The sequence below is a fragment of the Barbatula barbatula genome, assembly GCF_947034865.1.
Source record: "Barbatula barbatula genome assembly, chromosome: 16".
Classification (NCBI taxonomy): Eukaryota; Metazoa; Chordata; class Actinopteri; order Cypriniformes; family Nemacheilidae; genus Barbatula; species Barbatula barbatula.
Window position 1 is genome coordinate 22643674 of NC_136779.1, and position 25805 is coordinate 22669478.

The window sequence follows — 25805 nt, forward strand, 5'->3', positions numbered from 1 at the left end:
TGTTCTGGGCTGCGTTTCCCAAAAGCATCGTAGTTGATCTTAGAACCATCGTCACCAATATATGACAAAGTTCATTATATGTGATTTAAGACAGGGCAGTGGAGAGAGACACAGGATGTGAACTCGGGTCATCTGAAGTGCTGATGCACAACATCTGGAGGAACACCACCGGTGCTGACAGCATCAGATTTGTATTCCCATCGTTATGATGATAACAATAGCTTAACAGCACCAGAAACAACATGTTAGACATGTATACAATTAACAATAATGGCATTTAAATACATCAGAGATCAAGTGTTATACTTTATATTATTATTAATAGATGAGATAGATCTTTGACGAGATTTATTCTCATTAAGCCGGACTGATATGTGTCTGCGTTATGCTATTTGACAGATCACATCACATTTATGACACAAGACTACAGGTTTCATTGACAACTCAAAATGAATATTCACACAATTATTTGAAGAATAAACAGTCACACATGCAGATAGACAGATAAAAGCTTATTTATTTGACCCATTGTTGTTCTAAAACAAATGATTAAAAACAAATCACATGCACAACAGTTCACTCTTTACTCAGGGTGAATTCTGACATTAAAACAGCTTTTGAGGTCAAACATCCATAAAAATCAAACACGTAAACAGTATGTCAAACCATTTCAAAGGTCAAGACATCCAGCCAGCCTTTATAGAGACTTGCTATTATTACATACTTATGTATTTATTACAATTCAACCGTTATTTATTACTGATGAATTTATCCATGAAAGAGTTTGTATATGTAGCACCTCAGTATAGAATCCTTGTTTCTGTCACATTCAAGAGAACTTCTCAAAGTCAACGTGCCCGACTCAAGAAAGCATTCTTAAGGCATTGAGAAAGATCATGTAAACACGAGCCGGGTGCAAAGTATAAACCATCCATCTCAGCTGCTTCATTCCTCCATCATAGACCACGCCTCCTCCGCTTTCATGTAGTACTGATTGGCCAGTCGACCCTTCATAGCTTCCATAGCGGCATCCGCTGCTTCAGTGAAAAAATCACCTGTAAAACAACACATCACACAGAACAACTGTAATAAACAACAGACATATGGAGTTTGGGCACGTCACACAGATACACTTGATCTCTACATGAACACGTAAAGAACCCTTCACTTCATCTGACTCACAGAAATAAAACCGTTGGTTTACAAAGGAGACTACAATGCTTTTTGTGTAGTGAATGTATTACGCGTCTGGATTGAGTTTCAGAAGTGATATTCAGACGCGTTTGAAGTATCACGTCAAGTCTTTTGCATATGCTATTCCTGGGAATACAAACAGGATTGTTGTTCACTTTTGTACGATAAACACAGCTGTGGTTGCCGCTAGGGGTTGAAACGACATGAGACACGCTCACCTGCTTTCTGAGGGTCAGAGTTCAGGTTAAAACCGCCCTGTTGGTACATCTCAGCCAATCGAGCCAGCAGAAGATATCGCGGCTCATCCTGCATCCCATCAAACTCTCCGCCCTCATCATAGTCGGTCATCTTAAGAGCGCCGTCGTACCAGTGCACAGCGTGTGTCCAGTCCATAGTCCTGCGGTTTCAAATCAAAAAATAGAGTTCAGGAGTGTCATGTGAACGTGCCCACTGTTTCATTCTCACACACTTCACTGCTGATGTGGGTCACTCCTACTGTTCAGTGCCTTTTGAATCCACAAGACATAATATCGTTATTCGTAATATTCCTTATAGAATTAAACCCATCTCAGAAACTATGAGATGTGCTTGGAATTCAATTCAATTTCTCAGATTGTAGTGCAGGTAGGCTTCAGTTACAAATAATACCACACTTTTCATTAGTGTTGTAGAACCATATATATAATATTCCACAGCATGGTCTGTTTTGTTATTAAGTAAGGGATCATCCACAGCTAGCCGTACGTTAAAAGGTTTTAATGCAAGACGTGGAGGGCAAGAACCACCAGACGCAAAGCGGAGGTGCATTAAAAACTTTAGCGCACAGCTAGCTGTGGATTATCACGCTTGTATCATAAAGCTTTCATTGATGTTTACAGTGTCATTTTAGATCAAACAGGTGAAAATGAAGGTTATTTTGTAAGGTAATTTCAAATGTAATCAAACTGACTGGAGCTACTCGTGTGTTAAAGGGTTTTAATGCACACCCTACAGCCAATCAGAATCCAGTATTCAGACAGACATATTATGGTATAATATATTTTTAATTGTTAAAATCTTTAAATAAATGTGTCCCTGATATGAATGTCCCCCCTGTTACTCTGAGTGTAATGCCTCTGATCACGGCCCCTGGTTGCTCCTCTAGTCACATAATACTCATGAAGAAGCAAATCATTTCAGGTAAATCATCTACAAGAAGCAGAGTAAGTTTAACAAAGAAGAGTTCACTGATGTGGTAAAGCATAACATTTCTTCTCTGTTATGCTTATTTATCGAGGAACATATTAAAAATCCTCCTCCATGGTTACCATGTGCTAGCTTGTTGTTCAACATGACTGAGTTTAGCATAAAATGTTATTCCTGTTATTGCCACCCTGTTTCTCATCCGTCCACCCCGTTTACCGTGAAGTTTTTTTTATGAATGAACTAAAAACATACATTATACGTTTTTGTGATTACTTGCAAGTAATGAATAGTGCAAAATGCAGTCACTTAAAAATGGGACTAAACAGCATTAACATACTTCATCAAATTACAATGTGGCATAAGCATAACATAGCTTTTTATAGATAAGACTTTATTGATTATATTATTATTAATACAGTTGCAGGGTAAAGTCATTAACTATTCTTTCTAAACACTTAAAGAAATAGATGAAAATGCCCTGTAACAGGGAGGACATTTGGCGTGTCACATGGTAAAAAACGACTACACCATAATATTCTGAGCTGGCCCATTCTCAAAGTTGAATAAGCCTTCATTTTTCTGAAATGATTAAATCATGGAAAATATAGCATTTTTCATGGAAAGTTATTACTTTGAAATGGCAGCGAACAGTAGGAAAGATCCATACACAACTGTAGAAGTCATCTGTGACAGACTGACTCAATTCAGGATGCCAACAATCTCCTTATGGACTGAAAAATGTTCCTTTGCCAGAAAATCTGATTTAATTAACCGCTATTAAAAACTTTTCAACCACATTTGGAAAATGGACTGAAACACTAGCATGTGTGACCTTCTCACCTATCAGAAGGAAGTTTTAGACCCGTGTCGAATGCTCGTGCCACTAGAATCATGCTGGGTCTGTCTCCGGCCTCAGCGGCCTGCAGCAGAAAACAGAAACCTTTCTTCTGGTTGTCCTCAGACGCCTGTCACAAAAACAACATGAGATTGTGATCGATTCTTGTGCATCAGGTCATCAGTTCAGCTGTGTTGTTTGTTCACTGCATTTGGGTGATGGATGTTTATAAACGCTGGATTTGGAGATGGTTTGAAACTGATAGATGGAGCGGCAGTCCCAGCGCTAAAAGATTCTGGACATGAACCGCACGCGGTCAGTGAAACTGATGAATGTGTTTTCTTGGCGATGTGTGTGCACATGCTTTAGTTCCCCGCACACACGTGTCGCATGTTTTCAGAAATAATGCTACAGCTGTATCTGTCTTGTATAAAAGTGATCAAACTAAAGACGATACGATTCTGGAATACTCAAGATTAACATGATATAGAGAAACTGTGCAACTTTAAGAGGTTTACACAACACTGGTCAAACGTTTACCATCACTTCATGACCCACCCTACAATATGTTGCAGAAAAATATAATTGTGCAAACATATTGATAAAGAATGAGTAAGTGATGTGATCAGGTGTATTTGTGTATGATGTAAGGATTGACCTTTAACTCGATCTCAGATAGAATATGATGTGGAAGCTGAAGATAACACTGGCCGAGAGCGACTATAGCCTCCAGTTCTCCACACATAGCGGCCGTCTCCAGATGATAGAGAGCTGATGTCTGATCCCACTCTTCATCTTTCTCACAGAAGCGCCCGCCCTCATGATACCGCACCATAGCCAGATGAACCTGATCCACAAACACAGCCTCAACATCAACGTATTCATCGTGCAGCACAAACACACGGCTCACAGTCTTACCTTGCCCAGGATGGATTTACCATGGACTTTTCTCTCAACCACCATCGAGTTGAGTCTCTCCACCTCCATCGCCACACATGACGCTCGGTGAATGTGTGAGCGTGACGAGTGATAAAACGTCCATTTCTCTTCTGTTAGCTGAAACATCCACAATGCACAAGACAGGAAATAACAGCATCATTTATTAGCTGTCCTGCACCTCTCTTCATTCACTATTCACCTGGACTGTGTGGATCGTGGATATGAAAAGTGTAAAAAAACTAGTTAGTGACAGTTCACCCAAAAATTCCAATCCTCATTTTCTCACCCTCATGTCCTTTCATACCTGTATGACTCAGTGACATCATCCACTGCCATAGTAGGAATTAAATGGTAGTCAAAGCTGCCCGAGAACTCTGTGTGTTCCTTTAGTCTTCCAAATATCTCATTATGTGTTCAACACAACAACAATTGATTATTTCTCATCCTACTTTGGTAGTGGATGATGTCCCAGAGCTGAAAACATTCTTACAAATATCTTTCTTTGTGTTTAAAGCGACAACGAGCAACTCCTGCTCACTGTTGCCCCACGTGGTTGATATGTGGAATTTACAGCGCGTAAAAACTGTCGCCACTGTTTACCACAAACGTTAGTGTTTATAAAGTCATTCATGACGAGACACAACAACATGCTAGCTATCGACACCGGCAACAATATATTACCTCTCAGCTACCTTACGGTTATAAAGTGTGAACGGGTGGTGGGCCAATGACACCGACTAATAATAAATATGTTAAAAAGTGCAGGACAGTAACAAAAAATATACAAATAACACTTACAAATTGAGGAGCAGGACCGCTAGGTCTCTATCCGTTTTGCAACCTGTTGCCTCTTGCAGCTCGCGCCACTGAGTATAAGCCTGTCTGATATTGATTTGTGACCGACCTCGTGTCCGATCACTCTCTCGCTTTCTTCCGACAATACCCTATTTGGTGTTTTGCTTTGTTTTACTGTTAGCTCTGCTGTTGGCTAACTTCTCCCAGGCCTGAGTAAAACGTCACATATGCCCCACGTAAAGCAGGGGATAGGCGGGGCTTGTACCGACCCGAACACCAAAGTATATAGGTTCTACAAAACCTGAGAGTGAGTAAATGATGATTTTTCCCTTTAACGTTGTGTTCACAAACTGTCCATGATATAGACTATATATTTTGCCAAATCATAAATAACAGCAGAAGTGTGGCAGAGGATCCAAATATGATAAATGTGTAAAATATTTGGATCGAAAGAGATGGAGAGAGAGATAAAGGCCTGACAAATGTCTCACGTGCTGGAGTAAACACACAAATAAATCAAAGTCACATGCAAGAGATGACATGCAGGGTTTGACCTCAGGACAGAGATGATCATTGATTTCCTTCATGTAAATGAGATGTTTGACTGATGTTCACAGAACAGAACCATGACAGGTTTACATGAAGAGATCTATTCTACTACAGTAGTTAATGAATGATCTGGGATCAGTAATGATTGGGTTACTAATATGATTAGACACAGGAAGATTTGGAGAAATGTTTTTTTTTGTAGTTACCCGACGAACACTGTCTTCATCCGATTCAGAGTAATGTCTGCTGTTCGGAGGACGACCCTGAATGATGACGCATCACAAACACATCTTAAAATACTAACATCAACACATGACCTTACAGTTTAGAATCAGTGTCAGCCATCCCATGTGCTGTTTTTCAGTATAAAGCTAGCCATTCTCTTCAATGAAACACTACACTGCTGTTGTATGATGTTTACAGCAGAGTGATGTGATGACATAAACACATCTCCACTTCCTGCTGTTGAAAAGCTGCTGAATGTTTTCTGCTCTGTGAATTCTGACGTATGTGTTCAAGTACGGCTCTGCTGAAACCATCTCATTGTGTTTGTGTATAACTCAGCTGGTCAGCTGTGGTCTGGTGGTTAGAGCGTTGGGCTTGTGATCAGAAGGTTTGAATCTCAGTGTCAGCAGGTCATGACTGAAGTGCTCTTGAGCAAGACACCTTACCCCTGATTGATCTGCAGTAATGTGACACACTACTTGTAAGTCGCTTTGGATAAAAGCGTCTGCCAAATGAATAAATGTAAATCTATAACTAAGACCCTTGAAGCTTGTAGAGTGGCTTTGAATAATTCAGGTCGTTTCCTCAGCACAGTTTGTTTAGTGATGATGAAGTGTACCTGCGCTGGCAGTTGATGTTCAGCGGCGTCTCCTTCACTGCGTCTCTCACTGGGACAACCGCTGTCTCCTCCGTTCTCTGACTCCTATCCACACAAGAACACAACATTACTACTGAAGACTCAACCTGTGTTTCTATATCCACTGGGAGAGAAAAACTCACATGATGATCCGCATTCATGTGTTCATTCATAAATGACCAGCCTGGAAAGACACACAAATCTGAGTGACGGTTCACCCAAAAACACAAGACAAAACTTCTCTCACTCATGATGACAATGACAATAATAAAGAGATCTTCAGGTTCATTCATGCAGGTCAACATTGCTATTCAGCTGATGAAAGAAAAGTCATCTCTGTGATGTCATGAGGGAGAGCAAATGCTGAGAGATGATTCATTTTTAAGACACAAACAGTGATTAATGTCATTATGTTTACTCATTTAAATACATCTTATATTAAAGCAGGTGTCGTCTACAGTGAAAAGGAGCTTGAGCTTCCTCACAGCGTCACTTTACTGAAAGACTCTTTTAATCAGTGCTTTTCTGACCATGTATGATGTCACTTCCTCTGAAGAGCTCTTCATGGTGATTGACAGGACTGAGTGTTTAGGGGTCATCCTGAACCTACATTTAGAACTTCTTTGCAGTTGTTCATTTCAGTTGTGATTTCTTCACGGGTCAGTGTGTGTGTTTTCTATTGGCTGTGTAGTGTTGTTGTTCTGTGGTCTTACCCATGGGCGAGCGGCCTATAGAGACACCAACACTCATAGGAGAACATGGAACCGAGTCTGTGTCGCTGTTTTCATCCACTGATGAGGTCTCTGACAGACGGGACAGGAGAGGTGGCATGTGACCGAGGGACACAGTCCGAACCCTGGGAGAGCCGCATTGTTCCTCACATCCCCGGAGAACAGTCTGAGCCGACTGCTGCTTACAAAAACACAAGAAAGAAATCTCTCTCACACTCGTCCAACATATACACACATTCAGATTCTTTTCTTTGTACACTGTATGTTTTTGCAACAGATACAGGCAAACCCAGAGGTTCACAGATCTTTATGGACGTCTGTGACCCGCTCACTCACCAGCAGTTTGTTGGTCATGTTGAGTTGTGTGCTTTCAGCTGGAGACAGATCAAAGCGAGCCAGACTCATACTCCTACAGATCTTATTACACAGATGAGAGTGAAAGAAAAGCGCCATGCCACGCACACCTGAAACACACCATCATCATCATCACCATGACCATCATGAACTCTACGGCTCAGATCCGTGTCTGAAAGATGATAATTACCCAAGTTGCCGTCTCCAAAGTCAGTTCCCTTCTCAGTGTGGATCTGAGGGTCCGTGTAGAGATCTCCAACACCCTGAATATCCACCACCATCAGCTGATGTCCAGAGCGCTCGAATGTGAAATGACTAAACGCCTGAGAAAGGAGAAGAAAGCATGAAGCCGAGTGGATGAGCTGTGGAGGCGGTGACGCTTCACGTGACAGACCGTACCTGCGGCGTCAGACGGATGTTATCATCCCTCACAAAGCCTGAGTTGGAGTTATATTTAGTGTACTTTCCCTCGATGTAATGCTCCAGGTGATACAGAGGCTTTCCAGGACGACTGGTCATTTCAACAGCACACATCTGCATGATGTCCACCTGAGAATGATGGGATAGGTTTGAGAATACACAGGCACATGCGTGTTTATTAACCTTAAATTGGCTTCTGAAGATGCACCTGTTTTGGAGGTCTGTGGCGATTGAACTCCTCACCCCATAATTTGGCTTCCATCTGTAACTTAACATCCTCAAAATAAACCTCACGGTCCACCGTGTCCATGTACCTCTTAGCCACATAGTTCGAGGCAGATTTCCAGTTACTGCTGTGAGAAAAGTTGGACAACTTCTTCCTGTGAATGAAAAACACACAACAAGCTGCAGATCAACCAGAATCAGCACAGCATTATACAGACGATTCATATTCATTCATTCATCTGTCTGTCTGTTCAAAATAATGAAGTTCACAAACGCACAAAATATGCAGAACAAAATTGTATGTCAAATCAAGTCTTAATGCACACAAGAAAATCATATTAACAATATCATCCCCAGTGTGTGTGTGTGTGTGCTTACGCTCTGTAGCATTCTCTCATGGATCCTTTCCCAAAAGACTGAAAAAAATTAAATAAAATCCAAGCATTATACAGTTTTTATTACTATCACAGAGAACCATTTACTCCTGTAGCTCAAGCACACCACAAGAGTGTGTGTTTGAGTGTGTGCGTGCATGCGAGTGTGCATGCGAATGTGTGCGTGCATGTGTGTGCATTTGAGTGACCTAACCATAACCCTAAACTCTGGAATAACCTTCCTGATATTATTCCAGGATCAGACACACTCGCCCAATTTAAATCTAGATTAAAGACACATCTTTACAGCCAAGCATTCACTTAATGCAACATATGCTAAATAAACCACCGGGAGACTGTTGAGTGTATTATTTACTAGGTCTTTTTTATAACAAGTTAAACTGTTCATGTTCTGTGTTTTACCCTTTTTTTTGTGTTTTTCATTTTTCCCCTGTAAAGCTGCTTTGGAACAATGCAAATTGTGAAAAGCGCTATATAAACAACATTGAATTGTGTGTGTGTGTGTGCATCTGCGCGTGTGAGTTCATATGAGTGTGTGTGTGCATGCGAGTGTGTGTGTGTGTCTGTGCATGTGCGCGTGTGAGTGCGTGTGTGCGTATGCATGTGAGTGTGTGCTTGCAAGCGCATTTGAGTGTGTGTGTGTGTGTGTGTGTGCATATGTGAGTGTGTGTGCATGTGCTTGTGTGCATCTGCATTTGAGTGTGTGCGAGTGCATGTGCTTGTGTGCGTGCGAGTGCATGTAAGTGTGTGCATGTGCGCGTGTGAGTTCATGTGAGTGTGTGCATGTGCATTTGAGTGTGTGCATGTGAGTGCATGTGCTTGTGTATGTGAGTGTGTGCAAGTGCATGTGCTTGTGTGTGCATGTGAGTGTGTGCATGTGCATTTGAGTGTGTGCGTGAGGGAGTGAGTGAGTGAAAAAGAAATACCTACACGCAAATACCCTCTTCTCTCAACAGGTAGTGGTCTGGCTTTTGTTTAAACTAGTATCTTTGTATTAGCACCTATTGCATTATTGCTCTTTTATGACATATTGCTTATTGCTCCCTGAACTCTTTGTAAGTCACTTTGGATAAAAGCTTCTGTTAAATGACTAAATGTAAATGTGAGTGTTTGCATGTGTGAGTGTGTAAATACCTGAGTGGAAATCTTGATAAATATTTCGTCCTTGACCCATTCACCAGTAACAGCGTTATATCTAAAGAGTGAGAAAGTGTGTTTGTTTAATCTCTGACAGCAGGTTATTGTAGATGTGTAACGGCATAAGAGATTGAGAATGGTGTCCTCTCACACACACAGAATCACATGATGGATGTTTGTTTACATAAGTAAACTTGTGCTGGTTTCATTTTGAACACTGTGTACTTCAGCTCAGGACTCACACACACGCTCAAGTGTGAAGTTACAACGGGTTAAAATTAGATTGAGATAGTAGAGAGAGGAGCACACATCTCTGATATTACACATACAGTGTGTGTTTCTCATCGAATGTGTTCACATCCACTCTGTGTGTGTGTGTGGTTGACCTGTATCGAGTACAGCCCTCCGTTTCCATCTCCTCCAGATGAAACTCAGCCCATGGATCAGGCATGGCTTTGGCTTTCTCTATGGCATGTTTCCATGTGGCCTATGCAGAAGAAGACAGATTACACATGTCTTCATCTTATATCTGCACAAATTAATCATGATGATGATCCTCGACCTGTTTTCATACTTCATTTAAAACACACATACACACACACAACTGTGATTATGACAAGAAAGAAAGCAGGAGGAAACTGGATAGGCTGTAAAAAGAAAGGTGAAGCAAAAATGAAAGAAAAGAGAGAGAGAGGTTGTTTTTTGATGACTTTAGTTTCACATCCATTTGATTTACTGTAGTGTAAAGCAGTCCTGCGCTTTAACAGGATCGACACAACATCCCAAAATATCCAGAACACACATAATCCATACATCATGAGGCTGGCGTCTCGTAAAGAGAAATCACATTTGTGTCCGGAGCCTAACCTCACGTACACTTCTGCACACTTGTGGATTTATCAGAAAAACTCAAATGTGTTCTCCTCTATTTACATCACAATCATATGTCAGAGGTTACAGTCACGATATTTAGTGTGTTTAGTAGTTAAATAGTGTAAACTAAATCTACATTTACAGCATTGACCAACATAAAAGAATTGAAACTAATAATCATGATGAAGTAAGTACAGGATGTAAAGGATGGGTGTGACAGAGCAAACAGAAGTAAAACACAGGTGTGTGTGTGTGTGTGTGTGTGTGTGTGTGTGTGTGTGTGTGTGTGTGTGTGTGTGTGTGTGTGTGTGTGTGTGTGTGTGTGTGTGTGTGTGTGTGTGTGTGTGTGTGTGTGTGTGGCCTTGTTTTTATATCCCGGTGGAGACTTAAACCTGAATGCACACCAACACATGGGTTTTCTATGATCTCAAGGTTGAGGGGATAAAATATACAGTAAATGTACAGCATTAAAATCCTTACACCTATGGACTGTCCCCACAGAGATAATAAACCAGATATATATGTGTGTGTGTGTGTGTGTGTGTGTGTGTGTGTGTGTGTGTGTGTGTGTGTGCGTGTGCGTGTGCGTTCGAGTGAGGGGTCCAGGCTGGAGGTCAAAGGGAAACAAGAGAAGCTGAATGAAGATGAAGAAAGTTGTAGTGAACATACCCGACCTCTCTCAGTTAAAGAGCCAAACACCTCTTCATTTGTGTTCTGAATTGAAGGAACAGACAAACCCACTTTATTTCAAAACATGAGACAGTGTGAGACAACATAAATGACACCAAAAGAGCTGGAACTGTAAAACACGCGTCACAAACCCTACAGAAATGAGACGAGCGAGTAGATTACATGCAGAAACAAGTATCATACACATGACTTACTCCCTCATTCCCTTGATTTATAATCCTGTGCACGTTATTTGTATTTTTGATGTGAGAATGTTTTATGGTGAGTTGAATAGTGATGTCAATGAAGATAAACTCACTCTGTATGTGAAGGAGTTTTTGGGCACGGAGTCGGTCAGCTGCTGCTGCTGCTGATGGTGTTTCTTTTGGCGCTCACAGGGGTCTTTGGTTGGGTGTTTGGGGTCATCAGTGATGGGACAGATAAACAGCTCATTTCCATCATCATCTTCCTCCTCATCATCATCATCATCAAAACACACTCGACTCTTCACACATCTGTTATTGCTGGACCCTTCAGAGACCCCCACCACCTCCTCCATACTGAACATCAGCTCCTCCTCACACATCATCATCATACTGCTGCTGCTGTCAACAACACACTACACTACACACAGAGGTCAAGGGTCACAGGACTGATTAGCATTTGAAATAGTTTTACAGCAAATATTAGCGCTGTACTATGTTTACTGTGGTAAAAGCACGATTGACTGTTCCGAGAGAAGACACACAAATCTGACACACATTCATCAAACACCGAGACACGGCGCGTGAAAAGAGTTAGTTTAAGGAAACTCATCTTAAAGCTTCACTGACCTCACTCAGAGTTTAACACTGCACAAACAACACCGAACCCGCGTGTGCGAAACTCACATTCAGATGAATGCAGACTGCGTCCTGAAGACAGACGACACGAGCGAGCGTGATCACGTATAGCGTAAAGTCTTCACACCCTAAAAACGAAGGAAAATAAACATTGTGAACATGCGAGGGGACGCGTCTCAAACCCTCCGCACTGACAGCACGACTGCGACCCACACAACTAATGTTCAGATCTCACAACACAAGGCGTGTTCAGACCTCTTGCGGCGCTGCGCAGACGCGTGACGTCGACGTATCGCGAGAGGAACGAGAAAGCTCAGCTCTCGCGGTAAGTCGCTGTCATGTACTGACCGTTCTCTGCTTTGGCCCTCTAGCGGACTTTTCTCAAAGTACACAAACCTAACATTCATTCAGAGAACGAGCGGATACTTCTCTGTGAATTGTGCAAGAACAAACGTATTTATGATCGCCGCTCGAATGTATGTGTGCGAAGAACAAACGCATCAAATGATTATTCATAGGAAGCCATATGCTGTCGTGGATAATCTTACGGCCAATTCTACTAAAGCGAAGGCTGAGCTTATTCAAAGAATCTTCCATATGTATGAGCCTTCGAGCGTGCGCGCGCCACAGTCCGGCTTTCAGCCAATCAGGAGCTAATAAACATCACGCGTTAGTTTCATAACCTTCTTCATAGTAGGACATCCCTCCACACTGGTGAGGACGTGCTGCACGTAGCCAACGTGAGCGAGAACAAATCCAAATAAGGCTCGAGGATCATGGACACGTGTCGCCTGTCCGAAGCAATTTAATGACAATTACGATCTTTATCAAACCGTTTCATGAAACCCCTTCACTCACATTTCCGGTCCGCCTGCTTTGGTTTCTAGGAAGGTTCATCGATTATTCTATGGGTTTATTTACTCGATCGGTTATATTGAATCAGTGAGAATCGGTGTTGGATTCATTTAACCCGGACGAGCATCAGAATTCCCTTCACATCGAGTTGATATCTTATATATATAAGCGAAGGCTGTTTAATGTGTATATTCTATGAGTGGAGTGCTGTCATGGTAGGGTGGTCGAGTCGCAAGATGATTTACAGAAACCCATTTTTTTATTCTTAGAAATAGCGTACGTAAACAATAAGTTAAAAATAAAACCAGGCATATAAAAAGCCATCCTCCCCCTCAACCGTGACCCCTGAGGTGATCATGTCACATTAACATCATTAGCAAGTCCATTTACAGCACCACGTTCAACAGTCCCATGTGCGCGCAGATGCTTTTCAGGCTTTAAGTTTAGAATATTGAAAATGAAACATTGATTAATATCAACCAAAGACACACAGAGAGGCCAGCGGAGGAGGGGAGGGGTCAGAGGGGTCATCGACCTCAGGCACATCCATCAGCACTCCAATCAGTTTGATGGAATTAGACCATCTGTAGTAACAGGTCACATTTGATGTATAACAACAAGTAAAGTAATGAGTAAATAACTACACAATCATGTGATGTTAGACTGTGCTCTTTTGGGTTTGGGTTGAACGGGTGCAATCCGAGGATACTGGTAATGTCACAAAAGAAAAGTTTACTATAAAAAAGTAAGGTAAATAGAATATTAAACAATAAGACAAACAAACACAATTATAAAGAATATATTTAAAAACAAGTAAGTGTAAAAAGCCTTTAATAACGCCTTTTAAAAACAAAACCCATGCTTTAAAAGCAAAATAACTACAAACTAATATTAACAATGAACAACTGGTTCAAACATCGCAATATACATTAAACTATATTCGTTATTTGATAACTCTTTTGAAAGGGTCTCAGACTGTGGGCAGTACACCCTGCCGCTATGGCTATGACCTGTGACGCTTGTTTTAAATTTGCATGTGTTGGCCTCCACAGTTCTTCTGTAGGCTCTCTTATGGCAGCAGGCTGTGAGGCGGTGACCTGGACAACTGTAGGCTGACCACTGGCATACCCTGCACCGTCACCATGCCTTGGACCATTGGCACACTTTGGACACCTGCTGCTGCCGGCACAAGTACATTGGTCACCATCTGCAGTGATGCTCCTGGATGGTGTGACCAACGGTTGGATGGAACTGGTGATTTGGGTCTGAGAGTGGGTCGCCCAACAGAAGCCTGCTTCTGCTTTGCTTGTACTGGTGCTGCTCCGCTGGCTGATGTGTCTCAGCTGTTTAGCACCCTGAAGATGCTCCTGAGCTTCAGGAAGGGACCGAGGCAACTCAATGCCCTGAAGCAGCACAGACAGGTCCTGCTTTTTCTGTCTGTTGTTGTGCCACTGAATCAGGGTGTTTTGAACTACCAGCTGCATGGATGTTCCTTCCATTACTGAGCTGTTTCCAAGCACAAGCTGCCTTATCCTCCGATAGTTTTGGAGGATCAGAAACCATCTTGACAGGCTCGACAATTAATAATTCAAATCCTTTCAAAGAAACTAGAACATGTTGTCCCGTAGCTTCCAGAATGTATTTAATTGTGATCACTATTTAAAATCAAGTAACAAAACTGATGGTCTTTTCATCTCTATCTGTATTTTGTACCCGAGTGTGAGACGCTGCTTACAGCTGTAAGTTATCTGGTGCGTTATAGCCGGAGGACTCGAGGCTGAAACACACTGCATTCCTTCAGATTAATGACGTGTTTCATCATATAAGAGTTGCGTCCTGCCTTGCATGAAATATCTTTACCACTCGTATTGCATGTGGCAATGCTCTGATCTTTTTTCACAAAGTTTAACCAAACTTTTGAACGTTTGCTGCATTCATTGTGCTGAATGTAATGAACTGCGCACGTGAGTAATGAGATCCTTGACGCAGGTCCTGGCAGACAGATACAACTATAAAATCGTTGTTCACTGCCGTTCACAAATGATTGAACAAGTCAGGTACTGATAAACAGAACCGTCATGAGAACATCCTGTCGAATCCTTGGTTCTTTTAAATTTGGAACTGGTTCTCAATAACCCCACCCAACTCCTGGTGCCGAGCTGCATACACCACCCTCTGCTTGTGTCTGTCATCCAGCTTCTGCCAAAGTCCAATGATGGTGTTGGCTTCCTGAGGACTGTTTGACCCCCGGGGCTCCACCAGATACAGTAAGCTGCCAGCCTGTCCACATGTTGAAAACCAGCCACATATTGGTAGTCAACAGCCTATTGAAAAAGACAAACATTAAATAATACATTCGATGCATTTAGCTTACTAATGAGTTGACGTACTTAAAGAGTAACTTTGAGGTAAAATAAGTGGAAACTTTGGATTCACAGAAGCAGATGTTGGCCAATAATGAATTGTTTTGAAATAAATTGTTCTCTTTAGCATTTTCTTTTGTGTGGAACATACCAGCTCTTCATCGCCTCCCTGCCCTGCATCTTGGAACTCCGAGTGGACAGGTGAATCAGAAGGCTCAGATCGGACGGGACGCAGACTGTGGGAGGCTATGTGCTACAACATTGGCTTCACTGCACCAATGTGAGACCTGCTAAACCTTGGTTTGGAAAACTGAAAGTGCAAAACAATTACAATGAGAAGACAAAATGTTGTGTAATATATACTGACACCGTTTCATCTGTATTATCATTTCCCTGACCATGTGATCAAACCCACCTGAGGTATATAAAACTGACCCAGCCGCTGACTAGCACTGCCCCACAAGGTGTTTACAACAGATACAAAGGTGTAAAGACACCCCACCCAAAAAGTGAGCATGTGACTAAACCCACCTGAGACATACAAACTGACCAGCAGTGCCCCCACAAGGTGTGACAACTGACATGTATTTGAGTATTTGACACTTTAAAACATAAGGTATATTGAAAATGCATTATTACCATTGACAAACTCTGTGTTATCCTTGACGTGGAAGGCTGATGCTGTGGTTCACTCTGCCCCGGCTGTTGTTCCGTGACCCATGGTGTTTGTTCAGAAGAGGCAGTGGGCTTCTTATAACAGCAACAAAAACAGACATTTTTGAAAGGGGAACATTGGTTTGCCAAAGAAACCCACTTCCACCGCATTCACATTAATGTTACCTTCTGATTGTGAAAACCACATGTGCACTTCTGGACAGCTCCAAGCGAGGTCAACTGGCCACGAGATTGCATTGGACATTTTTCAATCTATAACACAAACTAACACGATATATGCATTTGTAACTAAACAATAATGCTTATCTGAGCAACTCTCTTAAAAGAGCAAGTTAAAGACATTTAAACTTTAATTCAATGAACATCCATCCATCCTCCACCCTTTCTTTAACAGGACAGTAGAAGTCAACAGGTGCAAGGTATGACATCACTCAAAATACCTGAAATCCATTCTTATCAATAAGCGATATTACGATTCACCATCGCAACGCCACCCAAAAAAGCAACATGGCTTCAGAAAGCACTTGAGAGCGAGGCACACTCTCAGCTCTGGATTTACTGATGTGCTGAAAAGGTTTAAAACAAATAAATGATTCATTAAATGAATGAAACAAAATAAATAATAAAAAACATCTCGCCATGAGTGATGCGGATGAGACGTTATAGTGTAAAGGACTCTAAACGGAACGCAGGAACCCTTCTCGGAGCAGATATGAGTTGAAACGGCTGCATGTTCAAATAAATTGTGTTTGACCTTTATCACTTCGTTTCTGCATGATCGTCTGTATTTATTTAATCATTTCTCATCGTCCATGGAAAATTATGCTCTGATGTAATACACGTAAGATGGCTGTGTCATGATTCTCATGATGAGACACAGAGAGAGGACCCAGGTGCAGACAGCGGGTAAGGGGTTAACAAATAATAAAACAAAGACCCACGAGGGGGTAACAGAACAAAACATGGATACAATAACATGACTAAGACTAACTACACAAAGACTTAACAAACTCAAAACAAGAACTACAAATACACTGAACTACAAATACACTGAACTACAAATACACTGAACTACAAATACACTGAACTACAAATACACTGAACTACAAATACACTGAACTACAAATACACTGAACTACAAATACACTGAACTACAAATACACTGAACTACAAATACACTGAACTACAAATACACTGAACTACAAATACACTGAACTACAAATACACTGAACTACAAATACACTGAACTACAAATACACTGAACTACAAATACACTGAACTAGACTTGACAAGACACATGGACTCACCACACAACCACAATGAACCGACAGAAGACAGAAGACACAAGGGAATTAAATAAGGGAGCAAATCAAGAGGGAAACAGGTGAAGGCATTAATCAATAACGAGGGTAACGAGAGGATGGGAACAAAGACGAGAAAGGAGAGAGAGTATGGAAGGCCATAAGAACAATAATTGCCTCTCTCCACACAAAACATGAGATTCTGTCATGATCCTGCCACTAAACCAAGAGAAACATGACATGATGCAGCAGAATCATGACAGGCTGATGTTATTATTGTAAGGATGGATTCACTGTAAAGAAAAATGGTAGAATTTAAACATATAAATGCTCAGGGAAATGACAAGATTCCACTCAGGTCCTAAACTGCTCTCCTGAAATCTCTTTGATTGAATGCAGCCTCTTCATGTACTGAATCCTTTATAACAGCACATATGACATTAGTCAGTGAGATGGTCTCTGTGGGATCTAATGTGTGCCATGAATGATTGTATTAATGAATGAACGAGTTACAGCACTTGTGGAGATGGAAATAAACTCTGTGCTAAAGGAAGAACAGCTGCTCCTGACCAGGGGAGGTTCACGAGTAAGTTACTATGGTTACTGACTCTCAGTGTAAGTGACCTGTCTTTTAGAGATGGGCTTGAGTTACTCCGCTTTCTCTGGTTTGACAAACCTCACATTCAGAGTTTCCATTAAACCTCCTTTCTGAGGTTATGCATTCTTACCGTTAATACCTCCGTTACAAATATATACTTTGTTTGTAAAAAACGGAGAGATCCGTGGCAGTGATGTTGCTCGTAGGTTGTGAACTTTCTAATGTACTGACCTCTGACCCTACCCCTGAGGATTCATTCATTCCTCTACTCAAGATCGTTCGCCTTTCGATCACTTCGGAGGCGGGGCACTCGACATTCTCTTGCGCTCCGATTGGTCAAATGTTGAACTCTCCCTCTGTGATTAGCTGCTAAATTTGAAACGCTCTCACATGATTGGCTACGAATATTGAAGCTGTGAGTTAAAACATTTTCATCATTTTCCCGGACGATCCTTCGGAAGCTGGCTTCAGGCTCCAGTCAATTCAATGGTGTGGGTTTGAATCCCACCGCTGCCAAGCGTTTTCTAAATTTACATTTCATTTACATTAAGCAGACGCTTTTATCCAAAGTGACTTACAAACAGTTCAAGGAGAAATAAGCGATATGTCATAAAAGAGTAATAGTACAATAGGTGCTCATACAAAGATGTGAAGGATTCAAGAGATACTTGCTCATTACAGGCACATTTGGAGGGGTGCGGGGTGGCATGCATACATGTCTTCTGCATTGGCATTTATAATACATCCATCTGAGCGGCCCAAGACTCCGTTCAGGCCCAGATGGCCCCCGGTTGTAAAGCTCCGGTAGAGCGCTGTATGAAATCAGACCTGTGTTCTCTATCACAGCGTCACAGAGCCGAGTGAACTCGCTGTCATCCGTCCACATTTTGAGGGTTTGGTATTAAATTGTTATTAAACGAATAATGCTTGTGGAAATGCTCGCGCTGCCCTTTACGAAACTTGTGTGATGGCAGAGGTCATCCGGTTAAAATGCCTTGAATGGCCCCCGATCTTTGCCATCGGCTCCCTGATGGCACATCTGGCTTATGTCTATTTGACATCCGCATTTACTTGTGCAATACATAGTTTGCTCATCTGCAATACATCTCGGAGACGTCTGTACATCTGTAATACGTCTGCAAAAGATCTGAGTCCTACTGCAGATGAGCAAACTATGTATTGCACATGTAAATGTAGACGTTAGCCAGATGTATGTGTGCTATCAGGGCTCGGGACATCCCTAGCATGTACGCTAGTGTTTAAAAGCTTCACTTGACTGAACTGTTCACGTAGTCATGAATGGTTGAAGTTACTTCTAATCATACATAAGTAACATACTATTTCCTTTATTCGAGCATTGTGTTAACATCGCAAGGTTGTGTGTTGGATCCCAGGGGATTGCAGATACCTATACCAGATAATGCAATGTGAGTCACTTTGGATAAAAGTTAAAGGTGTTTGTGCGTTCAAAATCGAAACGTTTCACAAATGTTTGTCAGTGTTGGTACACAGATACTTTATTCTCTATTCATTTACATTTATACATTTCAAACACACACCTGCTGAGCTTCTAATATCGAAATCAGACGTGGATGAGAAGAGCATCAGGACAGAAATGATGAACATATGTTCATTGACATTAAGAATGAAGACGAGTTTATCAAGTGCACTAGATCTCATCAACAAAAGGGGTGTTGACCAGGTGTCCACTCGCAGACATCGTCTTTTTGCCAGACATGAATTTTTGCGCCGCCTGAAAAAGAAGACGACGTCATTATAACACATCAATCACGAAAACTAATCTGTAGAAAGTAGAGTCATAAGTCTTAATAATATCACTAATAAACATCAAATAGTTCTCAGACATTTTAAGCCTATTGAACCTGATTCATGCTGTAGTTACTTAAAAACATATTCGCAGCATCACCTGACACTCATTTGTGTTTGTCCTATGAAAGCACACGAGCCTGCACACATTTACAGTCGTGACTGAAGAGATGTCAGTGTAAAGTTTGTTCAGGGTCACAGGTCATTTACATTCCTGTGCTCACAGCAGAACTGAAAGAGATCCAGCGAGGGATCTACGTGCTTCTCTGATTGGTCAATCTCACACTGGGTTTAGTCACATGACCAAGGAAATGGCTTTGTTCTGCCTCAGGGCTCTTCTTCATGCTGTTCTTCTTAACCTGAGCCCTTGGCTTGAAGCCACGACACCAAACATTTAAACACCCCCCTTTCCTCGTCTGATCATTCATTCATATCAAAAGAGTGAAAATTGAGGAGAACTTTCAGTGCTTTTACAGCTGATCTGCTTGTGTTCTGCTCATCTTTAGTATGCACTGCTCACACAAGTGTGTACTGAAACACAAGAGTCACTTACATTGACGACATCAGCTGAAGACACGGCATCTATTTTGTGACTCACGACTTCAGGGGAATGATAAGTGCCCTCTGTAAGTGCTTGAGTACCAATGGCTTCCATCAGTCCCTCACAACTCTCAATGGACATCAGATAGTCGGCCTTCAGCTGATTCCTGATCAGTCAAAACAACCCTTCTTTAATGGACACATGAACACAAGTACACTGCGCAGTGTGTGTGTGTGTGTGTCTCACTTTGCTCTGTTGAGATCAGCGGCAGTGAGTTTCCCTTGAGCAACATCATTCACCTGAGCCACGGCTGCTGACATCACCTGAACACATTCAATACACCTCAGAACATTATTTCAATCAATCCCATCACCTCAGAAGATGTTCATGTCTATTATTACACAGCTCTCTCAAATACTTGATTCTCTTTATTTACTTGTGACACTCGCGGAAGAAATGAAAAGCCCGATTCTAGATGCATTGTGGTCATTCAAGGCCAGTGTCATCGCAGGTTATCACATTAAAAAATATTATCTGAGCTTTTCCTAAATACATGTAGAAATATGACTGCTCTATTGGCTAAAAGTGAATATGAACTTGTTTTCTTTGAACATGTCTCATTAATAACATAGATGAGATTATTTCCAAGTTCCATGTTAGGTCTTTGCTTAAAGCAAACAGAAACAATTTCTCCTTGTATTATAAATGAGCACATCAAATATTTGAGCTGAATCTTTCATGTTCAATAATTGACAGCCAGCTGGTTCTTATCACAAAATAAACACAATCCGAGTTATGATTAGCCTGTCAGGGTTTATTCTGACTGTACATTATCCCCTAAATTAAAAATATATTGACGGATGAATCAGTAAGCAATGAGTTTGAAGAATAAAGGGTCACACGTACATCTTTAGCAGCATTAGGATGACAGATGGTGTAGACACCGAACAAACCCGAGTCAGTGTAACTGACATTAAAAGCAGACACCTGCAACACAACAAGAGAGATTATAAAGAAGTTAAATGATACAGTGATGTTGTTTTTAAAGAAACACTTCAACGTTTTTTGTCCCTAAAATGAAATAATGTCCCTAAAATGATATCAGTGGTAGAAAAGTAGCTTTCCTGTATCTCAGTGGAAAGAGCATTGTGTTAACAACTCAAGGTTGTGTGTTGGGTCTCAGGGGATTGCAGATACCTGTGTATAAATGTATAGGATAATGCAATGGAAGTCGCTTTGGATAAAAGCATCTGCCAAATGCATAAATGTAAATGTAGAACAACCTGTTAACCTGATGGACTCTACTGCCACTGGTAGCTGAGCAGGTCTCATATCGGCTTCAAGCGCACTGGTTTTATCAGCTTACTTCAACAAATTCAGGAGTATTACACTGCCCACTTGGAAGCTTATACAGTGACATTATTTACCACACTGGTAACAGACAATGGCACTTATGAGGGAGCCGTGAGCAAAAGTTGCTTTAAGTGTTGCTTTAATGGTGACGCTCACATCGAAGGGTTGACCTGTGATCTTTGACACGGCCTGACTCAGTTTACTGCTGCTGTTAGATCCTCTTTTAACTCGAGGTCCTGATCCCAACACACACTGCAGAACACTGAACGCTGTGGCATCAGGCGCTGTCACGCTGGATCCCTCGCTGACCAACAGAGCATGAGTCAGATCACCTCCAGTCTGATGCCTCAGCTCGCCTGTACACAACACACACAGAACATCGCTCATCACACCTCATTAACACATTTCTTCTGTTCAGTATTCCGTGAGCAAACACGTGATGTCATTATACCTCCACGGTACACGGCTTTAGAGCCAACGGTGCCTGTTCCACTGCGGATGTTCAGAAACTGTTTTCCAACCTGCTTCAGTATAGTGTGATCCACTCCTGAACAATAACACACACATCATTGTAACATTGACAAGTGTCTTGTCTTTACTGACATGATTATTATCATCATTATCCGAGATAATAACAGATTCACGTTCATCAGTTCTGTGAACGCTGGTTTGAGAATCAATGACTGTGATATAAACACACACACAGGTTATGACTGAATCACTGCTTCACACAATCATATAAATGATGCCACTTATATTTCGTAAGAACTGATAACATGTCTTTTGTCAGATGCAACAGATAAATATAAGTGTCAATCGATTTCGAGTCAAAAGATAAGGTAATAATGATGGGCCAACGTGACTGAATGACATACCAAGACCAACGAGAGCCATTCTTGCACTGGTGAAGTTATTTTGAACAAAGGTGTGCAACTGTGTAAACAGACATAGAGAAAAACACACAAGAAGCATCACTGAGAACATTGCAGACGTTACATTTATTCAAAGCCTCTTACACACGAGACCGTGATCATAAATCACAAGAGAAAGAAGCACGTGCAAGTAAAGATGAAAGTGATGATGTCATACCTGTTCTGTGCTGATGTGTCCCATCATGTAGTCGGGACAGTAGAGAGAATTAGACAGAGCGTTCTTATAGGCCGCTGCATGAAGATTCTCGATCACACCTGAGAGTGACACATGAATAACATGTGAAAAACATGCACAGATTCAGCCTTTACCAGGCAACACCGAGAGTTCAACAGCATGTGAACTGATGAATACCAATCTGTGGAGTCTGTTTGCCGAGTTCTTTATCCAGCTTGACTTTAGCAGTGAGATCAGACACTTCCCACAGACGAAACTCTGGCGCGGTGGTCACATTGATCAGGTACTCCATCACCGTATCACTGCAAGAGAAACGTCACGCTAATGCTACACACAAACACACACATCATACATGATCATCACATCTATTACTTACATGTGATCTCTCAGACAGTCCACGGTGTAGACCAGCGTTTCTCTGGAGCTCGACACACTGTACGCAAATATTATACAACATACATGACATCACACCAACATCCCAAACATGAGCTCTACTCACAGACAACACGTATAACAGATATTCAGAAGACGCATAGTGACCTCAGGCTTCCGCCAACAGCATCAACTCCCCGACAGATCCTGAAGGCTGACGCTCCTTTGGTCGTCTACAGTCAACGACACACAGAAACAGATCACTGACAAGAGTCACTCGCAGCACGCTGTCCAGACCTCACAAACACACCGCACCACTTCATACCAGACTAGCGGCCAGACGGAGCAAGTGTGTCACACCCAGATTATCCGCCGTCTCATATCGGCTTCCGGCTTGAATCAGCACACCGATCCGGGAGGCGGGAGAGTAGTTTTCCACTGATGCGATCACTAAACCGCTAGGAAGTTTTGTCACCTGAAGACAAGAAAAAAGCATTTGAAACAAAACTGATTATCTAAATAATGTGCATCGGTTACTAAAATATTATTATCAAAGCTCTTCATTTAAAAGACATTTTGAATCTACATTTGATCTTGAGACAGACTTTTAATTCATCACAATAAATTGTGTAATTGTCTCAGTTTTGAGATCTACGTGTCTGACTGAGAGAGACTGACCTGCACTTCCTGTGGATGAAACTTCAGCGGCTCCACGGCTGCAGCAGACTCCAGCTTACGAGCGGCCTGAACTCCATAGAGCCTCCGCTGAAAAACACACACATCATAACACATGATGACAAACACACACACACACTCACACACACACACACACACACACACATCATAACACATGATGACAAACACACACACACACACACACACACACACACACACACACACACATCATAACACATGATGACAAACACACACACACACACACACACACACACACACACACACACACATCATAACACATGATGACAAACACACACACACACACACACACACACACACACACATCATAACACATGATGACAAACACACACACACACACACACACACACACACACACATCATAACACATAATGACAAACACACACACACACACACACACACACACACACACACACACATCATAACACATAATGACAAACACACACACACATCATAACACATAATGACAAACACACACACACACACACACATCATAACACATAATGACACACACACACACACACACACACACACACACACACACATCATAACACATGATGACAAACACACACACACACACACACACACACACACACACACACACACACACACACACACATCATAACACATGATGACAAACACACACACACACACACACACACACACAATCATAACACATAATGACAAACACACACACACACACACACACACACTCACACACATCATAACACATAATGACAAACACACACACACACACACACACATCATAACACATGATGACAAACACACACACACACAAACACACTCACATCATAACACATGATGACAAACACTCACACACACACACATCATAACACATGATGACAAACACACACACACACACACACACATCATAACACATCATGACAAACACACACACAACATGACACAAGACAACATATTGCTTCCATTGTTTACCTCGTCTGTGAGTCTCTTTAGATAAAAGCATCTGCTAAATGACTAAGTGTAAATGAAGCCAAACAAACACAACACTCACTGAATATCCAGTGACACCACACACAACAACATCACAGAAACTTATGCAATAAAAGAGAATTGTTATTAAATGAAGTGAGTGCACACAGCTTCTTACAGTGTGAGAAATATTTTCACCTTTCATTTTATTAATATGAATTCCTCAGATTAAAATGACATCGTATTTCTGTACTGGCATGACAGTCAATTCATCTGTCATTTAATGTCAATATTATGTCCTTTTGAATGCTTATACAGTTTATTACTGATGCAGTCATACAATGTCGAGCATAATGACACTTTAAAGCTAAAATACATAAACACATACCACATTAAATCTCTCTCTCTCTCGACTCAAGGCACTTTATTTGCATGATTGTGTGTTCTAACAATATTGCCAAAGCATTGAACATGTAATAAAAGACACACAGTGAGTCCAAACATTACAAACTATCTCTCTCTGAGAATAACGCGCATACATGAACATACAGACACATAAGTATGCAGTACAGATGTCATATATAATGAAGTACTCACTGATAATTGACTGATTCCTCTCATTTTCACTCGCACTGCAGCAATATGGCTGACCTACGGATGTCCTACCCACAATGCCGTTCGCGCTGATTCTGTGCGCTCACACGCAGCGAAGCACGAGGACATACTGCCACCTGGCGACTCGGCGAATGACTACTACAGCAACATATGAAGCGCACGCGTTTAGTGTTCTTACTCGTGTAAGATTAATAGATTCATATACACACTGATTTTTTTAACGATCGAATTGCTGTGAATTGCACGTAATTGCAGGAACACATAAACACAGTTGCGTGAGGTGGGTTGAATGTGATCCGCGCATGCGCAGTGTGGCCGATCCGAGCACGTGTTGTACTGCAGGAGGACTAGAGAAGAGCACGAACGTGTTCTGATCGTCAGAGGAAATTTCTGTTGTATATTTTGTTTATTTGTTTACGCAAGCAGTTGTGTCCTCTGTGAAGCTCTAGCCGAGAGGATCTGGTTGATTTAAAGCGTCTCTGCAGGAATAAATAAACACGATGGTAAGCGCTCGGATGTTCGTCT

The 25805-nt window shown here is 41.6% G+C and overlaps 2 protein-coding genes across 15 annotated transcripts; both read right to left on the minus strand.

Annotated features, from left to right (window-relative positions):
* Window positions 1-499: 499 nt before the first annotated feature.
* eef2k (eukaryotic elongation factor 2 kinase) lies at window positions 500-12807 on the minus strand. Of its 13 annotated transcripts, none has more exons than XM_079476461.1 (20): window positions 12689-12807; window positions 12054-12133; window positions 11483-11787; window positions 11164-11208; window positions 10008-10108; window positions 9619-9679; window positions 8468-8505; window positions 8073-8244; window positions 7844-7993; window positions 7635-7767; window positions 7427-7554; window positions 7073-7268; window positions 6503-6543; window positions 6342-6425; window positions 5704-5760; window positions 4133-4270; window positions 3873-4061; window positions 3220-3344; window positions 1413-1591; window positions 500-1055 (listed from the first exon to the last, which is right to left on the minus strand). In XM_079476461.1, the coding sequence occupies exons 3-20, from the start codon at window positions 11756-11758 to the stop codon at window positions 946-948; spliced, it is 2223 nt and encodes a 740-aa protein (XP_079332587.1). In that variant the 5' UTR covers window positions 11759-11787; window positions 12054-12133; window positions 12689-12807; the 3' UTR covers window positions 500-945. The 13 variants fall into 13 exon arrangements, with proteins under 13 accessions (XP_079332587.1, XP_079332585.1, XP_079332586.1 ...); XM_079476459.1 differs by lacking the exon at window positions 12689-12807 and adding an exon at window positions 12554-12653; XM_079476460.1 differs by lacking the exon at window positions 12689-12807 and adding an exon at window positions 12261-12575.
* A 6321-nt stretch (window positions 12808-19128) lies between these two features.
* On the minus strand, window positions 19129-25805 carry uqcrc2b (ubiquinol-cytochrome c reductase core protein 2b). Of its 2 annotated transcripts, XM_079477254.1 has the most exons (15): window positions 25263-25805; window positions 24669-24710; window positions 23676-23762; window positions 23323-23472; window positions 23166-23230; window positions 23002-23058; window positions 22803-22927; window positions 22608-22705; window positions 22394-22451; window positions 21970-22065; window positions 21675-21874; window positions 21072-21152; window positions 20412-20488; window positions 20178-20331; window positions 19291-19550 (listed from the first exon to the last, which is right to left on the minus strand). In XM_079477254.1, exons 1-15 carry the CDS (start codon window positions 25284-25286, stop codon window positions 19467-19469), a joined length of 1398 nt encoding a protein of 465 aa, XP_079333380.1. In that variant the 5' UTR covers window positions 25287-25805; the 3' UTR covers window positions 19291-19466. The 2 variants fall into 2 exon arrangements, with proteins under 2 accessions (XP_079333381.1, XP_079333380.1); XM_079477255.1 differs by lacking the exon at window positions 24669-24710 and having other exon boundaries at window positions 19129-19550.

Bases quoted from the DNA above. Each gene is read 5' to 3' on its own strand.
- uqcrc2b (XM_079477254.1), bottom strand. From the start codon at position 25,286: ATGAGAGGAATCAGTCAATTATCA. The intron at 23,231-23,322 runs GTATGAAGTGGT...CGTTGACTGTAG, and splicing joins TCCGTCTGGCCGCTAGTCTG to ACGACCAAAGGAGCGTCAGC. The intron at 22,706-22,802 runs GTATTCATCAGT...TGTCACTCTCAG, and splicing joins CAAACAGACTCCACAGATTG to GTGTGATCGAGAATCTTCAT.
- eef2k (XM_079476453.1), bottom strand. From the start codon at position 11,758: ATGATGATGATGTGTGAGGAGGAGCTGATGTTCAGTATGGAGGAGGTG. The intron at 6,562-7,072 runs GTAAGACCACAG...ACCGTCACTCAG, and splicing joins TATAGGCCGCTCGCCCATGG to ATTTGTGTGTCTTTCCAGGC. The intron at 1,592-3,219 runs GTGAGAAGGTCA...TTGAAACCGCAG, and splicing joins CTAAAACTTCCTTCTGATAG to GACTATGGACTGGACACACG.